We start from the raw sequence: 24,286 nt of genomic DNA on the forward strand, positions 1-24,286 counted from the left end.
GACACGGGACGGGATTAGGGAATTTCTCCTTCTTTTCCCCAGCTCTGTCCCCGACCGGAGGCCAGGAGGCGGGCAGCGAGCAACGGGGGAGCCCTAAAAGGGGACTATTTTTTCTAGCGGAAGGATCTCAGGAGGAGTTAGCTGCGACGGCAGCGAGCCTGGTGCGAGGCTCTCGATGCGCTCCTGAAATTAGTTCGGGCAGCGGCGTTTAGGCGCCAAGTATAAAAGGGCGGCGGCGGCGGCGGCGGCAGGCGCGTGTGTTTGGGGTGATGTGGCTCCCTGGGGCGGGTTGTTGGGGCTGTGCGTCTTGTAGAGCCCTCGGCCTTTCCTTAGGTCTGTTGTGTCTCTAAGTATATACGTATGCATATGTGTGCGTAGCTACTTTCTATCTCTAGTTTCCCCTGAGTGCCTTCCTGTCTAGGATTTGGCTCCCCTCAGGGTGTCTAAGCCCCTTTCTCTGTGGTGCATTACCCCCTCAGGTGCCCCCAACGACTCAAGTGCCAGTTCTGAGGTATTTGTGAAACCCTGGGGTCTTTTTCTCCTCTGGGATGTTTTCCTGTGAGGATTGGACAAGCTGAAGTTTAAATAATACCCTTAATGTTCTTAAAATAATCCCTTAGGCTTAGTTTTTCCACACTCAAATCCTTCACAGCATTTGCAAAGACATGTGGGTATGTGTTCTCATGTCAGTTCTCAACTCACTGTAAAGATTTAAAACAATTTAATGGCAAATGAGGGAAAGAACTTGATGCTGGTCTACATTGATTTTTTTAAGTGTCCACAGGAATGTGTGTGTTTTTAAATCATTTTATTTAAAGTTTCATAATAAATACTTCTGCAGGTTTTCCCAGCTGGGAGCACAGAAATCAAACAGCTCTGCATAGGCAAGTTTACATTTTTCACCTCTGTTTTTTACATGGGTGGTTCAAAGTCAGCAGGCTGGGTTGTTTCTGGAGATTACAGGAGAGCTGCGCTCCCTTTTCATAATAGAGTGCGCAGATTTCCACAATTTGTCTCTTTTTTTTTTTTTTTTTTTTTTTTTTGGGGGGGGGGGGCATCTATTAAGTGCTGCCTCAGCCTCACCCCAGCCATATATTGCCCCCCCAGTTCTTAGGACAGTTTTGGGATGTTCCATATAACTTCACCCCAATCAAACCCCAAAACCAGCACATTCAAGAAGATAAACCAGCCATGTTCACTCGCCCAGAAACAATCTTAGCGAAAAAAACTGTTGAAAAGCCAAAAATGATTCAGGAGTAGTTTTCCCCCCATTTTGAGATGACTTAGAAATAAATCTCAGCCTGCAGAGAGCACAGGTGAAAACCTCCACAAGGAAAATGCAAGGCTTCCACTTGAGTGAATGCAGCATTTTTTTGTTGTTACTTCTAAAGGCATTGATTAATTGGGTGAGGAACCAGAAACATTTATTTTCAGGGGAAGATCAAACTAAATTCTCTATCTTTCAGCTCAGCCCCTGTTACCCATCAGGACCACATGATGTACCCGGCCTCTGTCTCAGTCAGGAGTTGCATGTGGGGGATAAAAAAGGGAGAAAAAAATCAAATTTTGGGCAGTGAACGTCCAGCCTTGACCCCACTACACAAGGCAGGAGCATTTCCATGTGTATGTACCCTCATGTCCATAATTTCTCCTGCTTGGGCTCAAGCCACAAGGCTCAAAGAGACTATTTCTTTCAAGAGGTTTGTGCTCATGTCCTGGGCACATCCCTGCCTCTTCCACCTTGCATTCCTGAGGGAAAGGTTAAGGAGTGAAGCAGCTTTTGGAGAAACTGGGCCAGGGGAGCACAGAGGGTTTCTGCATCCCTGGGAGAGGAGCAGGGATGATGCTTTCTGCAAAATGAAGACGATTCCCATCAGCCCTGCGCTGCTCCCATTGCACAAATGAATGTCTTTAAAAAGCACACGAGAAATGAGCTCAAACGCTTGTCCCAGAGCATGGGGACACTGATGGTCACACAGCCGCGGGGTGTGGGGTGGTGGCAGAAATCCCCCAGCACCTCCCGCGCTTGCTGGCATGTGGACATGGGGCAACAGGGTGGCTGTTTCTGCCCGCTCCTCTCGTGTTTGCCCCCTGTGCTGTTACCCCCTGCTTGCACCATTGTGGCGTTTCCAGCACTACTGCAAGAAGGGAAGAGGGAGGTGGTGGCGAGAGGTTGAAGCTTTGCGGGGAGCCCATCACCGTCAGGGCTGGGGTGAATTGCTGAGTTAATTAGCGATGTCAAAAACTGCCCAGAAACAAAAACAACAACCCTCCAAACTGACAACAAAATCAAATCCTCGCATGCCTAGCAGAGAGGGAGAGGGCTGGGGGGATGAGGAGGAGCAGAAAGGAGGGCTTCAAATTAGATCAAAATCTAATGAGCTAATGCTAGCGATAGGAGCTCTCCAGAAATTAAAGCTGTTGAACTGCAGCAGTGTGTCCTCTTCTTGGGAGATGTCCTGGCTGACCTGATCCTGCTCGCCGACGAGCTTGCCCAGCCCTCCTTTGGGTTTGTAGAGGGCCATGTCGCTGAGCCCCAGCCCCTCCAGCTCTGCCACGTCCAGCTGCGGGATTGGCATCCTCCAGTAGATAAAGGAATCATACTGGCTGCTGATGGTGTCCAGCATTTTCAGGCTGTGAAGGCGAAGGGGGCGAGGGGAAAGGAAAGGAGAAAAGCTCTACTGAAGGCACAAGAGTTGCCCCAAAGTGGCCGCAACTCGCAGGCATTGCCATGTTGACCAAATCCCACAGGATATACACACACACACTCTGAAAAATAATTGATGGGGCAGGAGAGCGTGGTGTCATGGAGGTTTGACTTTAGGCTGGGTCTAAATGCAGACTGGAGCCCTGCCACTGGTCTCAGCTGTGGCCTTGATCACGGCCCTTCTCTGAGCCATAATTTGGAGGGGTGTGCAATGTGCCTCAGTTTCCCCACCCGCACAAAGGTGGAGTGTCCCCCACATTCCGCTCTGCCAGGAGGGACAGGAACTGGCATTCAAAGGAACCCTTTTTCCACCAAACCATGCAAAAGGGTCTCGCCCTTTCCCTGTGCTGAGCCCCCCACGGAGCGGGTAGCGAGGGGGAGGTCTCTCTGCATCCCCCCCTGCCCACAGAGCAGCCGCTGTCCCCTCCCTCCCCAGCCTGCGTGGCATCGCATCGCCCCAGGGGACCATGACCGAATCCTCTAGAAGGGGCTAGAAGAAGCATCGCTCAGCGTTGCCATCACACCTCACCCACCCTGCCGGTGCCAGCTGCGTGCCTGCCATCATGCCATGCCATGCCATGCCATGCCATGCCATGCCACAGATCCCTCCTGCAACCCCACCCTGATCCGCTGAGAATTGGGAAACAGCGGGAGGGGATGTGGTTCAGCTTTTTCCCTGGCATGGTACGGCCTGAGCTGAGTCACTGCCGCGCTGACTTGCTTTTCCCTGGCAGAATTATGTCATTCACCTCCACACATTTGGCAATGGAGGTGGGGGAAAAAAAAAATCAACTGGCTGACCCAAAATATCCTCCTTTTCCCACTGATTCCCCCCTTTTAAGCCCTGGGAATCGGAATCCTAAAGGATGATTCAGACATACCTTGAATCATGCCCTCACTCACTCCCTGTCCCTGTGATGAGGGGTGACCAGCTGCTAATTTTAAGATTCCCGATGTAACTCAGAGGCTATGAAAGGCGCCTGTGTCAACCCCCCGGGTAAACTGAGCCACAGTCCTCTTAAATAGCCTCCTCCCCGGGGATATATCCCTGGGTATCTTTCTGCACAACAGCAGCAAATTATTTAACGGTGACAGATGTTGCAGACAACAGATTTTAAAGCTTCCAAGGGCAGAAAAGGGAGCCTATTAATCTAGAAATAAAGAAAAGGTCAAATATCCAGAAAAGGCAGTCAGTGCTAGGAAAAACCCCCACCCTCCTGTACTGCATGTCACCCCTGAGGAAGAGCATCTCCCCTTGGATCAGTGTTGTCTGCTCATCCCATGGGGGCAAAAACACCTTTATCCACTTCATACCTGCTGGCTGTTGCTTACCTCCCTCCCCTCAAAAAAAATCCTGGGGTGCCAATGCCCCGCTCCACCCAAATCTCTTCTAAAATAAAAGCATTCTCTTGCTTTTCATCCTCCCTTGCCTGCATCCCACCATCCCTTACCTGTCGAGGATGGATGGATGAGCTCGATGTCGGCCGGGCTCTTTGTGCTGGGAAGCTGCAGGCGTCGCAGCGATGCTTTTGTCTGCTGGCGCGTCTGGGTCTGCAATGCAGCCCCTCGAAGCCGCTCGATGAATTCCCCTTCGTCGTGTGGGGGGGGAAACGATGGGCAGATGAGTCAGCGGCTCCCACCCGCGCTGGGGAGGGGGAGGACAGCAGACGCGGACGCGCAGGAGGGGATCCTGTGCGCTGGACCCCCAAGATGGGGATATATTAAACCTACAGAGGATGGGAGCTTTTCCGCAGCGATTCCTGGCTCACTCCTGAAGTCTTCAGCTCAGGATTTGGGGGAGTAACGGACTGATTTCAGCCTCCAAGGAGCTGGCAAATGTTTCTTTTTACCTGCATGCGAAGAAATGGGGTGCTGCGATACCCCCAAACCTCGGGCTGAAGGAGGGCACTTTGCAAGTCAAGCACAGGGAGGTTTGATGCAAAAAAAAAAAACAGATAAGGTTTGGTTGGTTGTTGTTTTTTTTTTTTTTTGTGGTGTGGCTGTCTGGAGGTGTTTGGTCCTGATGCTGCATGGCAAAAATATCTTGGCTTTGTGTCTGAAGCCAGACGTGGAGCTAGAAATAGGAGGGAGACACCCAAAGCTGGCATCACGGCCAGGGCTGGGAGAAGGGCTGCTTCCAGCCAAGGGGTGGGGGGGGCACCTCGTGCAGCCCTGCTGCCCCCCACTCCCCACCCCAGCACCAGTGGGCACTGGGCCATGACCATGGCCCCTGCGCTGATGTGTGTCGCAGGGATGGTGACCCTGGGGAGTGGGGCAGCAAAGAAAACCCCGATGCAGCCCCCCCAACCTGCGAATCTCCCCGCTGAGCCACAAAACACCCTTTTTGTGGGGGCACAGGCTGGACCCACACACCTGAGAGGCTGAGAGCAGCCCTCGCCTGCCTCTCCCCTGGGATTTGCCCAGGATCAACATTCCTTTGGGGCTTTAGGGTGGTTTTTTTTCTCCCGTTTCCTCCCTGTTCCCTGTGTGCAGCCAGTTCCTGCTGCTGCCAAGCCCTTTCACCAGCGCTCAGCTTTCAGCCGTGCTATTTCTGCTTCTTCCTCCTCCTCCTCCTCCTCCTCCTCCTCCTCCTCCTCTCCCTGCCGCTGCTGTGAGCCAGGAGGATCCCATGTCCTCTGCTCCTAAATAGACCCGGTCTCAGCTCGGCCCCGCCACACCCAGTGAGTGGAAATGCCGACCAGGAGCCCGGTGGAGGATGCTGATCCCTCTGTGGGGTTCAGCTGCTGTGTTTTCGGGGATTCCCGAGACCACGGGCTGCAGCTTGGCAGGGTGACTCCTTAGGGAGATGGATGTGACCCATCCGCTTCCCTGAGCCCTTTGCTTTGGGGTGTCACCTAATGGAAAGGGTGGCTTGCATGTGACAACCCAAACCTGTGATGTCCCTCCCTGAGAAGGGACCTGAAGCCAAACGCTGCAGGTGAAGATGGGGGACCCGGTGATGCGGGGTCCCTCTCTGCCACAGGGACCGAAATCGCTTCACCGCAGCGGCTTTGGACTCGGTGTTTTCAGGAGGGCTGCCCAGGCCCAGCAGACACATCACTGGGGGTGGTGGGGGGTGGTGTAGGGGGGACAATGTCCTCTGGCAGTGCAAGAAGCAAAAAAAAAAGGGCTCTTCAGCTGAAATGACGCCTGAAACACTCGGGGTATTATCAGCCAGGGCCGCCCCGATGGCTCAGGACAGAGACCCGACTGAGCGGGGACAGTGCTGCCTTGTTCGGGGTTTCTGGAGTGGGAGCGATGGGGATGGTTGGGATTTGGGGGCTGGTGTGGGAGGGACGCTCTGGGGCTCACCCAGGAGTGTCCCCTGTGTGGGTCCCTCCAGGTGGGCTGGGGACACCCCGAGGGTCCCAGTCCGGCTTGGCCGGTGGCTGGGGCTGCGGGATTTCGCCAGCAGCCATGGCAGTGGCAGGACTGTGGCAGGCAGCGGTGGCGGTGGCAGGGCCATGAGCGGTAGCAGTGGCAGGGCCATGGCAGGCAGCGGTGGTGGTGGCTGGACTGTGGTGGGCAGTGGTGGCAGGACCTTGACGGGTGGCAGTGGCAGGCAGCGGTGGTGGCAGGACCATGGTGGGTGGCATGGCAGTGGCAGGACCGTGACGGGTGGCGGTGGCACGGCAGTAGGCATTGTGCAAGCGGAAGGGCCCTGAGCTGGCAGTGGTGTAACGCTGCTCGACGCTGGCTGCGGGGTGGCCCAGGGGTTCCCACCCGTTTGGGCGCTTTGGTCCCCCAAGGGCTCTGGCACATCCGCGGAACAAGTGGGAGTAAGGCTCCGGAGCAACGGGGGCGTAACAGAGCCCTGGTGGGGACCCCCTGCCCTGCCAGGACCCCTGGGACCCCCTGCCCTGCCAGGACCCTCAGCCCTGCCAGGACCCCCATCCCTAACAGGCCCCCCCAGCCCTTCTGGGACCTCGGGGGCCCCCAGCCCAACCGGGACCCCAGGACCCCCATCCCCACCGGGGCCCCGGGGACCCCCGGCCCCGCCGGCCCCTCCCGGCCCGGCGGCGGCCGCTGCAATGCCGGCGGCGGCCAGGGTAGGAGCTGTGCTCCGGGCCGGGCCGGGCCGAGCCGAGCCGGGCGGCGGGGGAGCGCCGCGTCCCGCACCCGCCGGGCCACGCCTGGCCGCTGCGAGCTGGGCACCGGCACCGGGACCTGCACCGGGACCCCGCACCCTGCGCCGGGGCAGGTAATGAGGCCGCCACCGGGAGCGGGAGCGGCCCCCCCGAGGCGTGCGACCCCGCGGAAGGGCCCCCGATCGCGCCGTGGGAAGGCGGGCAGCGCAGCGGGACGGGCAGGGGGCGGCGGGAGGACCCCCACCTTGCAGCCCTCGGGTCGGACCGGGGAATCCTGCCGGGACCCCCGGCCTTGTCCGGACCCCCCAGCCCTGTCTGGACTCCCCGACGCTGTCCGGACCCCCCAGCCCTACCGGGACCCCCAGTCCTATCGGGACGCCTCCCCGCCTTACCAGGACCCCCGGGTTTCCAAGCCCCACTGGCACCCCCCAGCCCTACTGGCACCCCCCAGCCCTGCTGGGACCTCAGGGGTCCCCAGCCCCACCGGGACCCCCCCAGCCCCACTAGGACCCCCGAACCCTACCAGGACCCTTGAGGTCCCCAGCCCTTCTGGGACCTCCAGCCCAGCCGGGACCCCCCAGCCTTAGAGTGACCCCCAGGGCCTCCAGCCCTTCTGCCGCCTCCCAGCCCTACCGAGCCCCACAGGACCCCCACCCTTGCTGGCACCCAGTGCTCTCAGGCTGGCAGCCATGACCATCCCACGCAAAAGGGGGTTCTCCTCCACTTTGGCACCCCATCCTGGGGGTCCTGGGCCTGCAGCCGGGGGGTGTCCCAGGTCTCTTGTCCAGCACGGCCCCGTTCCCGCACACTGCCCTCCCTCTGAGCTTGGGGGGACCCCAGTGGGCACCCTTGGGGTGGGTGACCCCCGGTGCTGGAGGCCTGCAGTGCAACCCCCCGCCCCACTGAACAGCCTCCCCCCTCTCCCCGGTCCCCCGCCGGTGACGCAGAGCTGCCGAGCGGTGGTTTCCCAACAGGGAAGTCATTTTGTGCATGCCGGCACGGGCCCATGAGCCGCCCTCCCCGGGGGCCACTGAAGGGCCAGGCCCCATCACCCAGGTGGGCTGAGACCGGACACAACTCAGCGCAGGGGTGGGCAAACGGGGAGGGGGGCACGTGAGACCCCCAGCTGGGGGGAGCTGGGGCGGCTGCGGCCTGCAGGACCCGCCACCGACAACCACCCGGAGCCGGGAGAGCGGCCGGATCTGGCCCCAGCCGTCACCCTTCACTGGGCACGGGGACGTGAGGCCTGGTGGGTGCTGGGGGATGGGTTTGGGGGCAGGGAGGAGGGGTCCAAGTGGGGAGTTGCAGCAGCTTGAACCCCTCGGGGTTTGTACGGGGGTTCACTGATGGCTTGTATGAGGCTGAGCCTGCTCCTGGGGGGCTCCCTGCAGAGGCTCTTCCAGTGCCCTGGGGACTGTTTGCGATGCTGAATTTGGGGGGTACCCCCCCACCCCGAAGGCCTTTCCGCTGCACTGCCGGATCCGACAGCGAGCTGGGGTGTTATGGCGGGGGCCGGCTCCGGCAGCCTCATTTCCTAAGGAAATGGGGCTAGAAAGAAAAGGCAGCCCCCCCGCCCCGCTCCGTCTGTCCGTCCGTCCACAGCCAGGGGGAGAGGCCAAGTTTGGCAGGGGGTGCTGGGGGGTGCTGGTGCGCGGGTCTGGCGTGGGCACGGCCCCGGTTTACGCCACCCCAGACGTGTCACAACCTGCCCGTTCTCAGCAGCTGCACTTGTGGCAGGGGGGGCTGTGGGCCAGGGCCCAGGCGCCAGGGTGAGGGGCACAGGGGGCTCTGGTGGGGGCTCCTTCCGTCGTTCCTTGGCCTCCAGGCTGGGCCCCAGGCTGGCGGGGGAGTGGGCAAAGCCAGGCACCCGCTCCCCCTCGGTGTCCTGACGCCAAGGGGATGGGCTGCAGGTGCTGCGCGGCCGTGGGGTCGTTCGGGGGAGCAGCCAGGTCACCCTGAGGCCGCATCCTGCCCGCTGGCCCTGCCAAGGCTGTGAATGGGGACAGCGCCGAGGTGATGCAATCCCGCAGGGACGGAGCATCCCTAGGCACCCAAAGGGGGGCTTAGCACTGCATTTTGGGGTCTGCTGGCCCCGACACCGAGCAGTCACGGCCACGGGCCCTGCTCCTCCCCGCTGCGGGCAGGAAGCGCCGGCCGGCTGCCGCGGACTTTGGACCCATCCGGTGTCACCGGTGCAGGGGCAGAGGAAGGGACTTTTCCTGTTTGCCAGCGCGGTGGGGTCTGGCGCCCATCTGCCACTGCGGCCGAGCTCCGGCAAAACTTGGCCTTGTCTCGGCACAGCTGCTAGCTGCCCCCCACACTGGCGTGGGGACTCTCTGGCGGCTGATATAAGCTTGTGCTCAGGCCACAGCTCTTCGTGGGCGGGTGAGTTTTGTGCGTGCCGCCGGGTGCTTTTGCAGCGTAAAAGTTGTCTCTCCTTGGGGTGGGGAGCACCCATTTTGGGGGTGAATCCCCCTTTCCATACCTGCCTTGGCTACCCCAGCTGGGGCCGTGGGTGTTTGGGGTACAGTCCCACCAGCCAGGCAGAGCCCCTGTTTATTTCCCCCCCCCCCATCTGCTTTTTGAGCCGGAGCGGAAGAGCTCAACCTCCGGCCCCTTTTCGGAAAGACCGGGATATTTATAGCCGCCTGGCTCAGGGAGTTGGGATTTGCTATGGCTGCCTCCGTTCCCCCCCCCATCCTGCCGCAGCATCCCTCAGCCGTGTCCTGCACTGGGGCCAGGACCGGATCCTGCCCTGGTCACGGGGACAATTCTTCTGGGTGGCTGAGCGATGCCAGGGGTCCCTGGCTCCGCTCGGTCGATAGGAAATGGATTTGGTGTTGATTTGGGGAGTTAGAACTGCAGGCATCACCCCTCCCTTCACACCTGCAGCTGGCTGCTCCTCTCCACGCCGTGCCACCCTGATCAGGTCCCCCCACCTGTCCCCATGGAGTGACCCTGCACGGGGGTCTCTGCACCGGTGCGGCCCCCCACCGGCAGCCAGCCTGGCACGGAGGGAAGCTGGCCGCCGTGAATATGAGTGACTTCTGGCACAAGCTGGGCTGCTGTGTCGTAGAGAAGCCACAGCCGGTGAGTAGCTTCAGCCTGGCTGGTTCAGGGGCGGGGGTTGGGGTCCCGGGCTCAGCAGGGACTGATGGCCTTCATCTGCTTGCAGAAGAAGAGGAGGAGACGGATCGACCGCTCCATGATCGGGGAGCCCATGAACTTCGTCCACCTGACGCACATTGGCTCTGGTGACATGGCCGCAGGCGAAGGCCTGCCCATGGTACCCTACCCACGCGCACGGTTTGGGGGGTGGGTCTCATGGTTGGGTGATGGGTGTCACTGTTGGGGTGCTGGGTGTCACGGTTGGGTGGTGGGTGTTGATGCTGGGTGTCATGGTTGGCGTGACGCAGCCTGATGTTTGGGTGATGGGATGGCACAGGGGGGTGGTGGGTCTCATGGTGGTGATGCCACATCTCTGCGCCTTCCCCGCAGACTGGCGCCGTCCAGGAGATGAGGTCCAAGGGTGGACGGGAGCGACAGTGGAGCAACTCCCGGGTCTTGTAGACTGTGAGTACCCTGCCACGCGGGCAGCTGTGGCAGCCCCGAGCACCCGCTGCCCCCCTCCAAGGCACCACCGCTAATAACACACCCAAAAGGAGACCCTGCTTGTGCGGTTTTGTAACCCAGCCTCTTGGACTTTGCAGATTCCTGGCTTTTTCAGCCCAAATTTGAACTGCCTGATTCCCAACCGGAGGAGAAGCCGACCTCGAGCGCTTTAACCCCGCGGTAATTTATGCAGAGCAATCCTCGCCCGGCTCCCGGTGGCTTTTGGTTGTCACCCCTCCCCCCAGCAAATCCCTCCTTCCCGGAGGCATCGGGTTGGTGACGCGGGGAGGGAGCAGGGACAGCAGCCCCCACCTCGCACCCGACCAGCATCTCAGCCGAAAAGACGCAGCTGCCCTCACAAAGCGTGCCAGGAGCTGCCGGGCGCAGCCAAGATGTGCCAAATCCTCCTCCTTTTCCCTTTCTCCACACCAGCGTCTCCCACGGGCCCCTCTTGGCACTGGGCCACGGTGCCTTGGTTTTCCCAGGGGACTGGGGCCTGTCCTGGTGCGGAGGCTGATTTGGTGTCCTCCCGGGAAGGCGTGGAAGAGCAAAACTGGGATTAAAGCCCAACGCTTCGGTATCTCACTGGCAGCGGCTGAGTGCCAACACCACCACCAAGCCCACGGTGCCTCCAGCTGGCATTTCCACCGCCGGTAAACTGCCACCTTCCTTCTTTTTTTAGGATTTTTTTTTTCTTTCTTTTTTTTTTTTTTTTAAAAGCTCAAAAAAACCAACTAGGCAGCCTCCACCACCTCGGAGGCAGGACTGTGGTGGGGTCACCTCCACCCGGGATCGCCACCAGCGTTTCACCAGCACCGGCCGAGGCAGGACGGGGCCCGACCCAAGAAGGGACTCGGGCTCCCGAATTCAGGCGCGGGTGTATATAGTTTAAATAGCGCCGGGATTAAATATTAAATAGCACGTGCCAGGCATCACGGCCAGGCGGCAGAGGCTTTCCTCCTCGCCATGCTCCATGCCACGCTGGGATGCTCCTGTGTGGAGCTGTGCTTTTCCAGCCCCACGGTGCGCTTGGCCTTGGTAAGCCAGTGCCGATGCTTGATTCGGTTTTCCCTCCCCTGGGAAAAACAACCCAACCTTGAAATAAAACCCTTGTGCTGGCCCGAGGAGTGTGTCTGTGAGCTGCCCGCGGCTCCTTGCCTCCCTCCTCTGCTACTGGTACTGCCAGATTTGCCAAGAAGAGCCGAGACCCACCGCCCACACTGGGCACCGTGCTCCCATCCATGTCCTTTATTCACCCGTGGGTGGTCAGGGACGGTGTCGGGTCTGCCAAGAGCCCCCCATCCCACCGCTGTGCGTCCCTGCGCGTCCCCATCACCGCGTCGCAGCCCGGCTGCCATCCCAACCCGGCTCTAACCTGCGGGGGAGAGAAGAGCATTGGTAGGAGGCAATGCATGCATCCCCCTTAAACCCCAGCCCTGGGGAGGGGGCTCACCGCCGGACGGGCTCGGGGATGTGTGCCGGCTCCAAGGGGACAAGCCGGGAGAGCTCCCGCAGGCTGGCAGCAAACTGGACCTTGCCGCTGAAGGTGGGGCTGGGGGAGATGGGGGCGCCGAGGCCCCCCAGCTCGTTACACCCTTGTGTGATGGGGCTGGTTCACCAGGAGCTGGCACAGGAGGCACCGGTGAGGAGGCGAAGGTCCTCGTGCAAGGCCTTGCACACGTGGGTGCAAGCAGCCCTACCTGAGAAAGGGCTGGAAAAGCGTCACAAGCGCCTTGATGTACCAGGTGGGGTGGACGATGATCACAGCCTGGAGACTCTTCCGGAGCCTGGGAAGGATGGGGATGCTCCAGGGCTCGCCGCCATCCCGGCACGCTCGCTGCCACCCCCGCTCCGGCACGCTCACTGGGAGCCCTTGCACGCTCACCGCCGATCCATCGCTCGGTAGCACCGCTTCATCCAGCTGAAGGAGGGGATCTGTCCCCGTGCTGCCGCCCCGCTCAGGCACACCAGGATGTAGCGGTCGGCCACCGTCCTCTCCAGGGTGCCCATGATGTACCTGGAGGGGTGGTGCAACCCATCGGCTTGGGGAAACTGAGGCATAGGGCATATGGGAAGGATCCCGTCCCCCCGGGACCCCACCTGAGCAGGTTCTCCATCACGTAGCTGTACCGGGGGACGCTGCTATCTGGGAGGTGGCAGGCGGCGAAGAGCAGGATGGCGCCGAAGCCCTCACTGTCGTACCCTGGCCAGAGTGGAGGGTGGCACAGCCAGCGCCTGCCGTCCCCCCCAGACCCCGCGTGCTCAGGGAGGGGACCCAGGAGTCCCACCCCGGGCACCCGGCCCCGTGTTACCCCCGTGGGAGAGGACTCGGCTGTAGGGCTCCACCGCGCTCAGATCTACGCTCTCCTCCGGCTGCTCGTCCTCTGTGTCCGGCTCCCACCGGCTGCCAGCCCCCTCGGCGAAGGCCCAGGCGTGCGGCAGCTCCTCTGCAGGCAGCCGGTTAGCACGGCACCGGCGGCGAGGCACCGAGGGTCCCCGTGCCCCCACCCCGGCCGGGTCTCACCCTCCCACTCGAAGCCGTCGCTGCCTGTGGGTGTCTCTAGCGCATCCAGGTCGAGGTCGATGCTGGCGTTGGGTGAGCGATCGGTGCTCTCGGTCCGCTCCAGCGCCGGCAGCCGCCTCCGCATGCGCCGTGGGGCACTCCCGGCCCCCAAGCACTCCTCCGGCAGGGGCCTGGCAGGGACAGGGGGTCAGCGGGACCCCGGGCTGGGGAGCAGGTTTGGGGGTGCCGCTCCCATCACTCCCTTACCCAGGGAAGTCTTCATCCTGCCACTCCTCGCTCAAGTCCAGGCCATCCCCGGTGGCCATCACGGTGGCCATCCTTGTTGCCATCACCTGCAGAGAGACGCCAGCCCCGTGGGGACCAGCCCCCGAGGGGTTCCCCCCACCGAACTGCCCCCATTTCCAACCTGTCCTGCCCTGTTTGCAAACTGAAAGCAAACGGCACACCCCGCTGCAAGGAGATGGCCCAGACGCTCTGCAGGGAACCCCATCATGGCCCCACTCAACCCTCTACGAGTCCTCAGAGACTCCTGGCACCGGGGCTGCTCACCTCTGGGGAGCCTCTCTCCCCCTGTGGCTCCCCACCGATGAAGGGCTCCGGTGACGGCACTGGTGGCTCATCCAAACTGGTTTGGCCGCATTCGCAGCCGGCAGAGGCCACAGCTCGTGGTGGCACAACCGGTTTCCTCCTGGCTGAGCTGGATTTGGGGGTTCGGCCACACCGAGCCCCCCCCCCCCCCCCCCCCCCCGCCCCAAAATGCTCCTCTGATCCAGAGGGGATATTGGCAGGGGGGTCTGCACCCCAGGAAAAGAGACGGTTCACCCCCTGGGAGGGTGTGGGCCATGCCAGGCACCCTGGGGTGAGTGGGACGATGCCAGACCTGTCATGGAAGAAGAGCCAAGAGCCAAAAGTGGAAGAAAAAAATGGAAATTTAATCCTCTGAGTCTGTGGGTGACAGTTCTGGGCCAGCTGCGTGTCTGGACCCACCAGCCGGGGCCCCCCACATCCCCTCGAGGGAGGAAGAACAAGAACTCGTTAACCCCCCCCCCCAATGCCTTCATGAAGTGGGTGCAAGCGCTGCCCTGGCCCTGCTGCCCACGGGGTCCCCAAAAACCCACCCTGGGGGACCAAACCCCAGCGGGGGTGGGGGGGGCGACAAATAACGAGGGCCTCCCTCCATCCGGGAGCTGACCTCTAACGAAGGCAGGTGAGTTGTACTGAAGGCGGCTGCAACCCCTGGTGCCTGGGCACCCTGCCAGGACCTGCCCAGGGACCCCACCTCCTCATACGGACCCCAGAAGTCTCTGGTCACCCACTTTTATTTTGGGGAGCCGGGCGGCTGCCCAGCGGCAATGCGGCTGACCCGCTCCAGGACATCCTGGGGGCAGAGCGGGGGCACGGCCTGGGCCAGCGGACATTCTTCCACCAGGCTGTTCATTGGGGTGGGTGGCGGGACCACCTCTTCCTCCGGACCCCCAGTAACGCCTGGCCCCCCCAGGGCTGCCCGCAGGATGGGCAGGACCTTCTTCCGTGACGCCAAAGCATTGCCCTGGGTGTAGGTGCCCAGGCAGGACCAGGGGCTCAGGAGGGGCTGGAGGTACAGGGATGGCATCGTCGCCTCCTCCAGCGCCCGGCACACCTGCAAAGGAGGGAGCACCGCGGCTGGGACCCCCTAGCACCCCCCAAGATCTCTGGGGGGCTTTTGGGGCAAACTGCAGCCACGAACTGCCTGGCTGCTACCCCAGACCCCCGTGCTGAGGGACGGGGGTGCCTGGGCACACCCCTCACCGTGCTGCGGAGTGTCTCATGCTGGCTGTAGACGGCGAGCTGCCGGGAGGGCTCGTTGCGCTCGTTATAAGAGATTGTCATGGCCACCAGCCCCGCATAGCCCTGAGCCTGGCAGAAAGCATCCAGGTCCTGCAGCAAGCTGGGCCGGCGTAGGAAGGTCTGAAGGGGGAGAGACACTGGCATCATGCTGGTGTCCCCATTGTGCCACTCCCCACCTCAGTTCCCCCCGTGCCGAGCCTCACCTCCAGGTCCACATAGATGGCACTGATGGCGAGGGCCAGCTCGTCGCCGACGAGGACTTTGAGGTCCTTCCGCAGCATCTGCTCTGTCGTCAGCCCTGGGAGGCAAAGAGGGGCCAAGCGTGAGCCCCGGGGACCAGTACCCGCTCCCAGCCACACCGTGGGTGCCACCACCCCAGCACACGGACCTGAGACATCAAACTTGGCTGCCTGCAAGGCTTCAAAGATGGTGTCGCGGGGGGGCAGCTCGGGGAACCTCGCCTCAAGCAGGGAGACACACGCCACGTCCCTGGGCGTCACCTTGCCGGCAGCCGGGCTCAGGTTGATGCAGTCCAGGAGGATGGTACCTGTGGCGGGGGGACAATCGGGGGCCATCAGTCATCACCATCCCCCTCGGACAGGGCTCAGTGAGGGCCCGTCCTCACCGTGCAGCAGTGTGGCCGTGGTTCTGTCCAGCACACCCGGGGGACCTTGGGCAATCCGCTCCGTCACCAGCGTGGCACAGGAGCCCACCAGCTCTGCTGTCACCTGGCAGCCAGGAGCTCGGTCCCGTTCCAACGGCCGGTGATCAAGAACCTCCACCACAGCCTCTTCCAAGGCTGCATCGGTGCTAGTGGGCGAGACAGGCAGGGTGAGACCCCCAGCATGGCCCTGCTGTGTAGCTGTGAGGCGTCACCCCCAGCAGAACCTGGAAACCCCCTTTGTTCCTCTCCTCCTACCCTAAAAACACCCCAGAAAGGGGAAGGTTTTACCCACCCTGGGCCAAAAGCAAGCGAGGAAAAAGCAAGGCTTTGGGTGGGTGGCCCTGGCTGTCCCTGCGTCCCCCTGCCCCGGCTCACCCGGGCAGGACGTGGTGATCGACCAGCGTCAGGGAGAGCAGCCCGGCGCGGTGCAGCCCCCCCAGGTCGATCTCATCCCGAAAGATGAGGGAGGTGGCGGGGATGCCCTGCTCCCGCAGCAGGAACGTTGTCTCCGTCCGGAGGGCGAAGTCGGCACGAGGGATGTTCAGCACTGGGATGAAGGTGGCTTTGGGAGCTGGGGAGGTCTGTGGCGGGGATGACACCCGGTGAGGCATCCCCCAAGCCACCATCTGTCCCCGAGCCAGTGGGCAAGCCTCACCTTTGCCAGGAAATAAGCCAGGGCCAGGGCCGAGACAGTGGAGTCCAAGTCACAGGCCTCATTGCCCATCACCACATGAATCTCCTGGTGACGCCGGACATGCTCCTGCCAGGGCAGGAGGCATCAGGCACGGCAGCAACGCATCCCCATCCTCCAAAGACTCCCAGGTTGGTCCCTTCCCCTTCCCCGCCAGCATCCCTGGAGCCACTCGTCGCAGACGTCACCCACAGCTGCCACCCACCAGTACCCATCTCCCAGCTGCTGCCAGCAGCGGACAGGCTGACGGCATCCCTGACCACATAGCCCGGCACCCTTGGGACCAGACTTGGCTGGGATCCATTTCTGGCATGAAAGCCCCACATTTTGGGGGCGCGTGTGTGAAACCAGGTGCATCGTGGCCTCGGCGAGAGCAGCAAAGCCCAGCCCGGCCACGAGCGACTGTGGCAGCGGGGACGGGGACCTTCCCAATCTGGGGACAACATTGCAGCCCTGGGAGCCTTTGGTATTTTAATCCCAGACCAAGGTGGCTTTTCCAGAGATGGTGAGTTTGGGGCTGGCTGGCCCTCAAAATGCGACATTTCACCCCTTTTTTGTTTTCTTGCCTGCAGCAGCAAGAAAACAATGTCACCCATGTCACCCCACAAATTCCCTGTCCCCAGATTCTGGCGCCTGTCCTGTCATGCTCGAGGGAGCTGCCCTGTCTCCAGGCCCTTTTTTGGTGACAAGTATTTCATACCATAACCCAGTTTCGCTCATTTATTTGGTACAAGCCAAGGAAGTAAACAACTGAGTGCTGCCTGCAGCATTAACCCCGTTAATTAACAGGGGACCTGCACCCTGTGCTGCAAGACAGGGGACAAGGCTGCAGGGGTGGGGTAGGGGGTGCTGGGGAGCCCCCCTGACTGTGGGGCTGAGGGGCAGCATGCAACCAGCCCCTCTCTCCAGGGAAGATGGATGCACCCCACTCAGGGGCCTTGACCCTGCGCACGCTGCTCCCCTGGGCATGCAGTCCCCACGCACCCTGCTTTCCTGGGCACGCAGTCCCCCTGCACCCCACTTCCACTGGGCACCCCACTTTCCTGAGCATCCAGGCTCCATGAATCCAAGCCCCTGCACCCTGCTCCCCCCAAGCCCCCTGCACCTTGCTTTCCTGGGCACCCAGTCTCCTGCCCACCTTGCTCTCCCAGTCCCCCCTGCACACCAGTCCCCCCGCACCCCAACACCCTGGGCCCCCAGGCCTCCTACACCCCAGACCTCCCGCTTTCCTGGGCACCCAGTGTCGTCCTCCCCCCCGTCTCCCCCAGCGCCCTCCCCCACTCCATCCCCGCTACCTGCAGAGCTGCCCGGTTCCCCTCCACGAACCGCTCCATAACGGCGGCGATCCACGCCCCAACCCGCCCAGTCCGGCCCAGTATAACCCAGTACGGCCCAGCCCACCCCGACTCTCCTCAGGCCTTGGCGGCGGGGGTGTGGCCTCCCGCGAGGGCTGCCGGGAAAGGGGCGGGGGCAGAGGCGGGGGCTACGCCCCCCGTCGCTGTCCCTGCCCCCTTCCAGGCAGCCTTCGCGGGCGCTGAGGGGGCTCTCGGGGTAACGGCGGGGTGGGGGCGACACCCCTCAACCCTCCTCCCAACTCTCCCAGCACCCCAATCCGCCTTAACACCCCCCCGAACCCCCCTGGCACCTCAACCCACCCTCAGGCACCCCCAGGTGGGCTGTGACCCCCCCCGCGACTGTATTACACCCCCAGGTGGCATCACCCCCCCCTCAGAGTAGTGGCCGCGGCCTAGTGGTGTGGGGCGAGCCCTAGGCCCGTGTGCGAGACAAGGATCTGTCGGTGGGAGAAACTGGGGGGGGGCGGGGGGGGGCCCTCCCCTCAGCCCAGTGCCAGGCCTGCGAAACGGGTTAAAACCCCAGGAAACTGGTGGTTTTCAGTGTCAGCCAGCACCCAGGCCTCGCCCCGACGGCGGCTCGGTGTGCAGGAGGGAGCTGGTGAGCTGGTGACGGGGCGGGTTGCAGGCAGCTGCCTGCTCTCTCCACCCCTCCTGGCTGCCTTCCTCCTCCTCCTCCTCCTCCTCCTCGTCAGCCACTGTAAATCCCCGCCTTCCCGGCGGAGAGCCAGAGCGTGCAGCTTAGCAGTGGAAAGCAGGCCTGCGCTCGGCCGGGGAAGACGGGGAAAGGAGGAAAAAAGGAGGAAAAAAGGCAAAAAGAAGGGGAAAAGGAGGAGTAAAGAAGGGATAAAGGAGGAAGAAGGAGGGAAAAGGTGGTGAAAAGGACTAAAGAAGGAGAAAGAAGGGGGAAAAGGAGAAAAAAAGGAGGAAAGAAGAAGGAAAAAGGAGGAAAACAAGGAAAAAGGAAAAAAGGACTAAAGGAGAAAGAAGGGAAAAAAGAAAAAAGGAAAAAAGAGGAAAAAAAGGAGACAGGAGGGAAAAAGGAAAAACGAAAAAAGGAATAAAGAAGGAAAAAAGGAGAAAAAAGAAGGAAAAAAGAGGAAAAGAAGGTGGGAGTGGGGAAGCGACAGCAGCAAGGTGGCTGTGGAGTAAGCGCGGCTGGGGGCTGCGGTGTGGCGTGGGGCTGGGAGTTGGGTGACCCCTCTGCCCCGGTGCTGGGCCAGGCACAGGACACGGGCGACACCGGGGCTGTGGGAGCGACGGTGGCGTTTCGGGGGCAGCGGAGGTGGGTTGAGGGGGTCTGGGGTGACCCTCAGCCCAGCTGCTGATGCTCGGGCTGCCGATGCTACTGGGTGGGGAAACTGAGGCAGGGCGGCTCCCGGGGCTCTTGCCGGCCCCGTCCCACCCTGGTGCCCGTCGGCCAGGGCTGTGCCAGCTGCCCCCAGCCGGTTTTTCCAGCTCCCGGTGCCTCGCCGGACACCAACCCAGCTGGGCAGCGGGCTGGGGAGGGGGTGCTCGCTCCTCTGTGCCCACGCAGAGCCTCTCGCTATTCCTTTTCTTTAAAAGCATATTTAATTTAATTTTATTGATTTTTAAAGAACATGTACATATGTGTGTGTTTAGTTATTAAGACTATTTATTTATCATCTACATATCTATCAAAATTGTTTATTAGTTTAGTTAATAGCACTACTTACTTACTTACCTATATATCTATAAAGATTATTTATTTATTTCCACGTTATTTATTTCTAGGGATTGTTTGGCTTATGTATTTATGGATTTATTTATTAAGAATATTGGTTATCTATCTACCTGTTTATCGAGAATATTGTTTATTTATTTACTAATACTATTCATTTACCTAGATACCTGTTTCTCGAGAATATTTATTTATGTCTGCACTAATCTAATAACAACAAAACAACGAAACAATAGTAATAATATGGTTGCCATCAGGCACCGTCCCCCTCCTTTTCTTTCCCCCAGGACCCCTCCGCTCTGGCCCTAAAAGAGTTGGGAACAGCTCAGAGGTCACTGACCCCTGGATTTTCTCTTGGGCTGTCACTACTGCCCCCCAGAAGCCCCTTTTCCCCCCTGTTTCCACCCTGCCCGGGCATTTCCATCACTCTTTTGTCACTGTTGTTGCCTCTGTCCCTCTCTGAGCATCCCCGGCTCCCTTGGGAATACAGGGGGGCTTCACAGAGCGGGTCCCTGACTGTGGCCGGGAGCGCAGCCTGCGCCAGGCGCAGGAGGGTTAGGGGCTAAGGGGGTCCCAGTGAGCTGGCATGGGGGGACGTGCCGTGGTGGGACATGCCGGGCAGTGCTTTGGCAGGGGGACCAGTGAGGGACAGGACAGAAAACCAAGTTGAAGCCAGAGCAGCTGTGCTCCTGCCTGCACGGAGTGTTTAAAAGCCCAATTTCCCAAATCTCTTTGAGTATTTCAAGGCCAAATTTTCCAGTTCTGGTGACTATTTAAAAGCCAAATTGTCCAAATCTCTTGCAGGAGCATCTTCGCCGAGCTGTGTTTGCAGGAAAACCCTGGCGGGAGCACAGAACTCTAACCTTTCCCCCACGCCGCTTTGGCTCCATCCGAACCCCTCAGTTCTTCCCAGGTAGGTTTGGGATTTTCCCCTCTTTCTTTGGAAACGGGAGGCAGATAAAATCCGCACACATCCACGGCATTAATTTTTTTAACAGCGATTTAGAGGTTTCAACAGCCAACGTTTTATTTTTCATTATTTAAGTGAATGTAAAGGGATGGGGGAAAAAAATTCTAAGCTAAATGAGCCATAGCTGGTAAACAAATTGGACTAACACAGATATTTTTTTTCTTGAAATACCCAAGTTTTACCTTCTAAGGGAGAGGTTTGGGATGCAGCTGATCCTGGACAGACCCGGAGCGTTCCCAGGGGCCTGAGCCAGACCCACTTGAGGCAGGACGCCACGGTGAGGGTCCCACTACCGCCTGCTCCCATGGAGCAGCCGCCTGAGCAGGAAGGGGTGCTCCCAGCCCCTTCCAGCGGCGAAGAGACCTGCCAGCCCCCCGAGGAGACCCCCACTAGGGAAGAAATGCTGGCTGGTGCTCGGGAGAGCCCAGCACTGGACGGGCAAGTCACCGTGCTGCAGGGTGGGGAAGTGGCCGTGCCTTCCCTCCCTGGCATGGGGCAGCCGAGCGGTGCCCCACATCTCCCCTCCAATGAGCATCTGCAGGAAGATGCTGAGGAGAAGCAGCCCGCTGAGGGCAAACAGCCTGCTGAGGGCAGGGGGTCCCTGCCAGGTGCCCCCATGCCCAGCCCGAGCGCCGGGGCGGTGGGGTTACCAGCTGAGCCCCCCCGAATCCAGACCCCCAGTCGGGAAGCAGAGGCAGATTTTTATTGTGTGAAGTGGATCACCTGGAAAGGCGAGCAGACGCCCATCATCACGCAGAGCGAGAATGGGCCCTGCCCGCTCCTGGCCATCATGAACATCCTCTTCCTGCAGTGGAAGGCAAGTGGGCTGCAGGGGGCGGGTCTGGGGGGGCTGGTGAGGCGGGATCGCGGTCGGCTCCCCCTGGACCGTCAGGAGAAGGAGCCGGGGGCCAGTCCCCAACGTGTCTCATGCTTCCAGGTGAAGCTGCCCCCGCAGAAGGAGGTGATCACGGCCGAGGAGCTGATGGCACATCTGGGTGAGCAGGGAGCTCCCTGGGACCCGTCACCCTTGCCCCGCTGCCGGGATGGCAGCGTGCCGCGGTTAACCGGCTCGCTGGGAGCTGACCGCGCTGCCTTGCAGGGGATTGCATCTTGTCCACGCAACCCCGGGAGCCGTCGGAGGGGCTGCAGCTCAACTTCCAGCAGGTGAGGAGCGAGGCCGCGTGTCACCCAGCCCAAAAATCGATCCCCTCCATCTCATGGAGCACTGGTGGCCTTGGGCTGCAAGGATTGGGGTGCCACCCAGCTTCCCGAGCAAGCCCCCCTTCTTTCTGCCCCCCCCCCCAGAACATCAACGACACCATGACAGTCCTCCCCAAGCTCTCGACGGGGCTGGATGTCAACGTGCGGTTCACGGGTGTCTCGGACTTTGAGTACACGCCCGAGTGCATTGTCTTCGACCTCCTCAATGTCCCGCTCTACCACGGCTGGCTGGTGGACCCCCAGGTGAGCTGGCCCCACGGCTGTCCCACCGTCGGTCCAGGGGCGGCTGGGGGTCATCCAAGGGCTGCAGCACCTCTTTCATGAAGAGCTGGGGTTCATCTTCGAGAAGATGAGTCTTGGGGTTGTTTATCCTGGAGAAGGTGACCAAGAAGAGCCCTCAATATGTAAGAAGGGTTATAGGAAAGATGGAGAGAGGCTTTTTACCATGACGGGACAATGGTTTTAAACTGGAAGAGGGTAGGTTTAGATGGGACGTGAAGAAGAAATTAATGACGAGGGCAGTGAGGCACTGGCAGGGGTTGCCCAGAGAAGCTGCGGGTGCCCCATCATGGAGGAGTGCAGAGGCTCTGAGCACGCCGAGCTAGAGGAATGTCCCTGCCCGTGGCGCGGGTGGGAGGTTGGGCTGGATGCTCTGTGAGGGTCCCTTCCAGCCCAGCCCCTTCTCTGGTGGGTCCATCCCCACAGTGGAAGCCACCAGCTCAGCTTCTTGGACATCCCTGTGACGGAGCGTTGCTTGGAGAAGGTTCAGGGCATCCTCCTCTCGCCCTGGGTGGTGGGTGAGGGGTAGGGCAGGTCCCCCCAGACCCAGTGCTCACCCCCCAGCATCTCCCCGCAGAGCCCAGAGGTGGTGCGCGCCGTGGGCAAGCTCAGCTACAACCAGCTGGTGGAGAAGATCATCACCTGCAAACAGGCCAGCGACTCCAGCCTGGTCAGTGAAGGTACCGGCCCCCCACCACCCAGCCGCCCGCTCCCCGGGGTCCCTGGGGGGGGCCTCGACACCCCGGCCCTGCTCCCACCCCGCTCTCACCCCAGGGCTGGTGGCTGAGCAGTTCCTGGAGTCCACGGCCTCCCAGCTGACCTACCACGGGCTGTGCGAGCTCACGGCCGCTGTCAGGGAGGGCGAGCTCAGCGCCTTCTTCCGCAATAACCACTTCAGCACCATGATCAAGCACAAGGTGCGGCTCCGGCCCCTTCCCCGGCTTCTTTCAAGCCGGCAGCCCCCCTCCCCAGTGCTGGTAGGGGCTGACTCCCCCCCTCTCCCCTCTCTCCAGGGCCACCTTTACCTGCTGGTGACAGACCAGGGCTTCCTGCAGGAGGAGGGGGTGGTCTGGGAGAGCCTCCACAACGTGGATGGAGACAGCTGCTTCTGCGACACCGATTTTCACCTCAGCCACGCTCCGGGCAAGGAGGGGGCTGCTGCGGCCCCCCTTGACCACCGGCTCCAGCAGAGACAAGTGGACCAGGTAGTGGACACCTGCTGGCAGCAGGGGACACGTGAGTCTCATCTCGGCTCCGGGGGATCGCTGCAGGGTTTGGGCCACTGTGCTGAGCCCCCGCTCTCTTTCTGCGCCCCCCCAGGATTACATGATCGCCCTGTCGCTGCAGCAACAGCAGGGACAGGACCCCTCTGCGCTCAGTGACCTGGAGCTCGCTCGCCAGCTGCAGCAGGAGGAGTATCAGCAGCAGCAGCAGCAGCAGCGGCAGCAGCAGGTCCCGGCGCAGGTAACCAGGTGCTCCCTCACGGGACTGCAGTGTGGGGCGCGGGTGCTTCTCACCCCCTCATCCCCCTGCTCTGCCCCCCGGCCGGTCCCGGGGAGGGTGGCAGCGTCCCCCTGGAATGATGGGGGGTTCCTCCCCCTCGCCAGCCCCCTTCTTGTGCCCGCAGGGTCGCGCGCAGCCGGGTGGCCGGGCGGCTGGAGAGCGGAGGCAGCGGCAGAAGCCTGACTTGGACTGCACCCTCTTATAGCGCCCTGGGCCCGGCCCCCTGGGGGGCCCCTGCCCCATTCCTGCCATGGCCCCCCCGGCTCCTGGCCAGGCTGGGGCATGTGGTGGGGTCCCCACGCCCGCAGCACCCCGACTCCCTGTGCTCCTCTGTCTTCCAGGGAGACCCCGTGGGGGTCCCTGGGAACAGGAGTGGGGGACACAGGTGAGGGGGTGTCCATCCTTACCTACTGCCGGGACCACCCAAACCTTTCCAAGTGGCCTTAACACGGGGGGTCCCACCCGGGGGGTCCCACTCAGGGAGAGTCCCTGCTCCGAGACGCTGGGGGGACATGCGTCGAGGGGGGACACGCACCCCCATGTCCAAAACGTGGCCTTAGCCCTTGGCAAATAAAGGACTTGTCCCCGTGCTCAGGGGTCCGGCTGTCTGACACCAGCGGGGCCTCCGTGCCCCACGGACACGCGGGGTCGGGGGTTTGGGGTGAGGGGACCCTCCGCGCCCCACGGACACGCGGGCTCGGGGCCCCCCGTGGGGTGCGGTGGCGCGGCGCGGCCGGCAGGGGTCGCCGCGCACCGGTAGCGCTGCCGGGGGTGTGTGTGGGGTGGGGGAGTTACAGGGGACGTATAGGAGGTGTATAGGGGTGCACAGGGGTGGGTATAGGGCGTGCATGGGCGTGACTATAGGGGGCATATAGGGGTGTGTGTGCAGGAGGTATGGGGGTGCATAGGAGATGTAGCGAGGTGCATATGGGGATGAATAGGGTGCGTGTAGAGTATGCATGGGGTGCATACGGGGGCCGTGTGGGGTGGGCATAAGGCACGCACATGGGTATGTATAGAGAGCATATGGGCATGTATCGGGATGGGCGAAGGGCATACACAGGGGTATGTGTGTGGGGTGTATAGGGACGGGGATGGGTCCTGCACAGGGGTACGGACAGGGGACATATAGGGGCGTACAGGGCT

At 61.4% G+C, this 24,286-nt stretch overlaps 5 protein-coding genes across 10 annotated transcripts; 2 read left to right on the top strand and 3 right to left on the bottom strand.

The window, feature by feature from the left end:
* Positions 1-706: 706 nt before the first annotated feature.
* MLLT11 (MLLT11 transcription factor 7 cofactor) lies at positions 707-4,270 on the bottom strand. The gene is made up of 2 exons (XM_080368135.1): positions 4,159-4,270; positions 707-2,634 (listed from the first exon to the last, which is right to left on the bottom strand). The coding sequence occupies exon 2, from the start codon at positions 2,625-2,627 to the stop codon at positions 2,358-2,360; it is 270 nt and encodes an 89-aa protein (XP_080224261.1). The 5' UTR covers positions 2,628-2,634; positions 4,159-4,270; the 3' UTR covers positions 707-2,357.
* A 2,481-nt stretch (positions 4,271-6,751) lies between these two features.
* Positions 6,752-11,531, top strand: CDC42SE1 (CDC42 small effector 1). 3 transcript variants are annotated; one of them, XM_080368136.1, is made up of 5 exons: positions 6,752-6,908; positions 9,688-9,885; positions 9,971-10,081; positions 10,294-10,368; positions 10,506-11,531. In XM_080368136.1, exons 2-4 carry the CDS (start codon positions 9,832-9,834, stop codon positions 10,363-10,365), a joined length of 237 nt encoding a protein of 78 aa, XP_080224262.1. In that variant the 5' UTR covers positions 6,752-6,908; positions 9,688-9,831; the 3' UTR covers positions 10,366-10,368; positions 10,506-11,531. The 3 variants fall into 3 exon arrangements, with proteins under 3 accessions (XP_080224262.1, XP_080224263.1, XP_080224264.1); XM_080368137.1 differs by lacking the exon at positions 6,752-6,908 and adding an exon at positions 7,887-8,044; XM_080368138.1 differs by lacking the exon at positions 6,752-6,908 and adding an exon at positions 8,597-9,180.
* Positions 10,915-13,992, bottom strand: BNIPL (BCL2 interacting protein like; the record flags this gene model as incomplete). Its single annotated transcript, XM_080368110.1, is given in 15 exon segments — positions 10,915-11,782; positions 11,861-11,959; positions 12,108-12,194; positions 12,293-12,424; positions 12,508-12,610; positions 12,720-12,854; positions 12,932-13,101; positions 13,178-13,263; positions 13,481-13,484; positions 13,486-13,547; positions 13,551-13,704; positions 13,706-13,749; positions 13,753-13,776; positions 13,778-13,852; positions 13,855-13,992. Coding segments are annotated over 15 exon segments (1,356 nt in total). The 3' UTR covers positions 10,915-11,739.
* Positions 13,973-17,563, bottom strand: PRUNE1 (prune exopolyphosphatase 1). Its single transcript, XM_080368117.1, has 8 exons — positions 17,409-17,563; positions 16,078-16,182; positions 15,798-16,003; positions 15,384-15,568; positions 15,147-15,305; positions 14,962-15,056; positions 14,720-14,878; positions 13,973-14,570 (listed from the first exon to the last, which is right to left on the bottom strand). Exons 1-8 carry the CDS (start codon positions 17,445-17,447, stop codon positions 14,250-14,252), a joined length of 1,269 nt encoding a protein of 422 aa, XP_080224243.1. The 5' UTR covers positions 17,448-17,563; the 3' UTR covers positions 13,973-14,249.
* A 224-nt stretch (positions 17,564-17,787) lies between these two features.
* Positions 17,788-23,730, top strand: MINDY1 (MINDY lysine 48 deubiquitinase 1). Of its 4 annotated transcripts, none has more exons than XM_080368103.1 (11): positions 17,788-18,613; positions 19,972-20,080; positions 20,314-20,954; positions 21,075-21,132; positions 21,237-21,301; positions 21,443-21,601; positions 22,215-22,317; positions 22,412-22,554; positions 22,651-22,842; positions 22,958-23,109; positions 23,265-23,730. In XM_080368103.1, exons 3-11 carry the CDS (start codon positions 20,442-20,444, stop codon positions 23,527-23,529), a joined length of 1,650 nt encoding a protein of 549 aa, XP_080224229.1. In that variant the 5' UTR covers positions 17,788-18,613; positions 19,972-20,080; positions 20,314-20,441; the 3' UTR covers positions 23,530-23,730. The 4 variants fall into 4 exon arrangements, with proteins under 4 accessions (XP_080224229.1, XP_080224230.1, XP_080224228.1 ...); XM_080368104.1 differs by having other exon boundaries at positions 17,788-18,602; XM_080368102.1 differs by having other exon boundaries at positions 17,788-18,574.
* Positions 23,731-24,286: the final 556 nt, after the last annotated feature.

The sequence above is a fragment of the Falco punctatus genome (genome assembly GCF_963210335.1).
Source record: "Falco punctatus genome assembly, chromosome: 18".
Taxonomy (NCBI): Eukaryota; Metazoa; Chordata; class Aves; order Falconiformes; family Falconidae; genus Falco; species Falco punctatus.

What these genes read in the sequence shown, in the direction of transcription:
- MINDY1 (XM_080368103.1), top strand. Translation starts at nt 20,442, where the DNA reads ATGGAGCAGCCGCCTGAGCAGGAAGGGGTGCTCCCAGCCCCTTCCAGC. An exon ending in TGCAGCTCAACTTCCAGCAG is followed by an intron (nt 21,302 to 21,442) that starts GTGAGGAGCGAG and finishes CCCCCCCCCCAG; the next exon opens with AACATCAACGACACCATGAC. An exon ending in CTCCAGCCTGGTCAGTGAAG is followed by an intron (nt 22,318 to 22,411) that starts GTACCGGCCCCC and finishes CTCTCACCCCAG; the next exon opens with GGCTGGTGGCTGAGCAGTTC.
- PRUNE1 (XM_080368117.1), bottom strand. Translation starts at nt 17,447, where the DNA reads ATGGAGCGGTTCGTGGAGGGGAACCGGGCAGCTCTGCAG. An exon ending in AGCCAAGTTTGATGTCTCAG is followed by an intron (nt 15,057 to 15,146) that starts GTCCGTGTGCTG and finishes TTTGCCTCCCAG; the next exon opens with GGCTGACGACAGAGCAGATG. An exon ending in CCATCTATGTGGACCTGGAG is followed by an intron (nt 14,879 to 14,961) that starts GTGAGGCTCGGC and finishes CTCCCCCTTCAG; the next exon opens with ACCTTCCTACGCCGGCCCAG.
- CDC42SE1 (XM_080368136.1), top strand. Translation starts at nt 9,832, where the DNA reads ATGAGTGACTTCTGGCACAAGCTGGGCTGCTGTGTCGTAGAGAAGCCA. An exon ending in TCGTAGAGAAGCCACAGCCG is followed by an intron (nt 9,886 to 9,970) that starts GTGAGTAGCTTC and finishes ATCTGCTTGCAG; the next exon opens with AAGAAGAGGAGGAGACGGAT. An exon ending in CAGGCGAAGGCCTGCCCATG is followed by an intron (nt 10,082 to 10,293) that starts GTACCCTACCCA and finishes CCTTCCCCGCAG; the next exon opens with ACTGGCGCCGTCCAGGAGAT.
- MLLT11 (XM_080368135.1), bottom strand. Translation starts at nt 2,627, where the DNA reads ATGCTGGACACCATCAGCAGCCAGTATGATTCCTTTATCTACTGGAGG.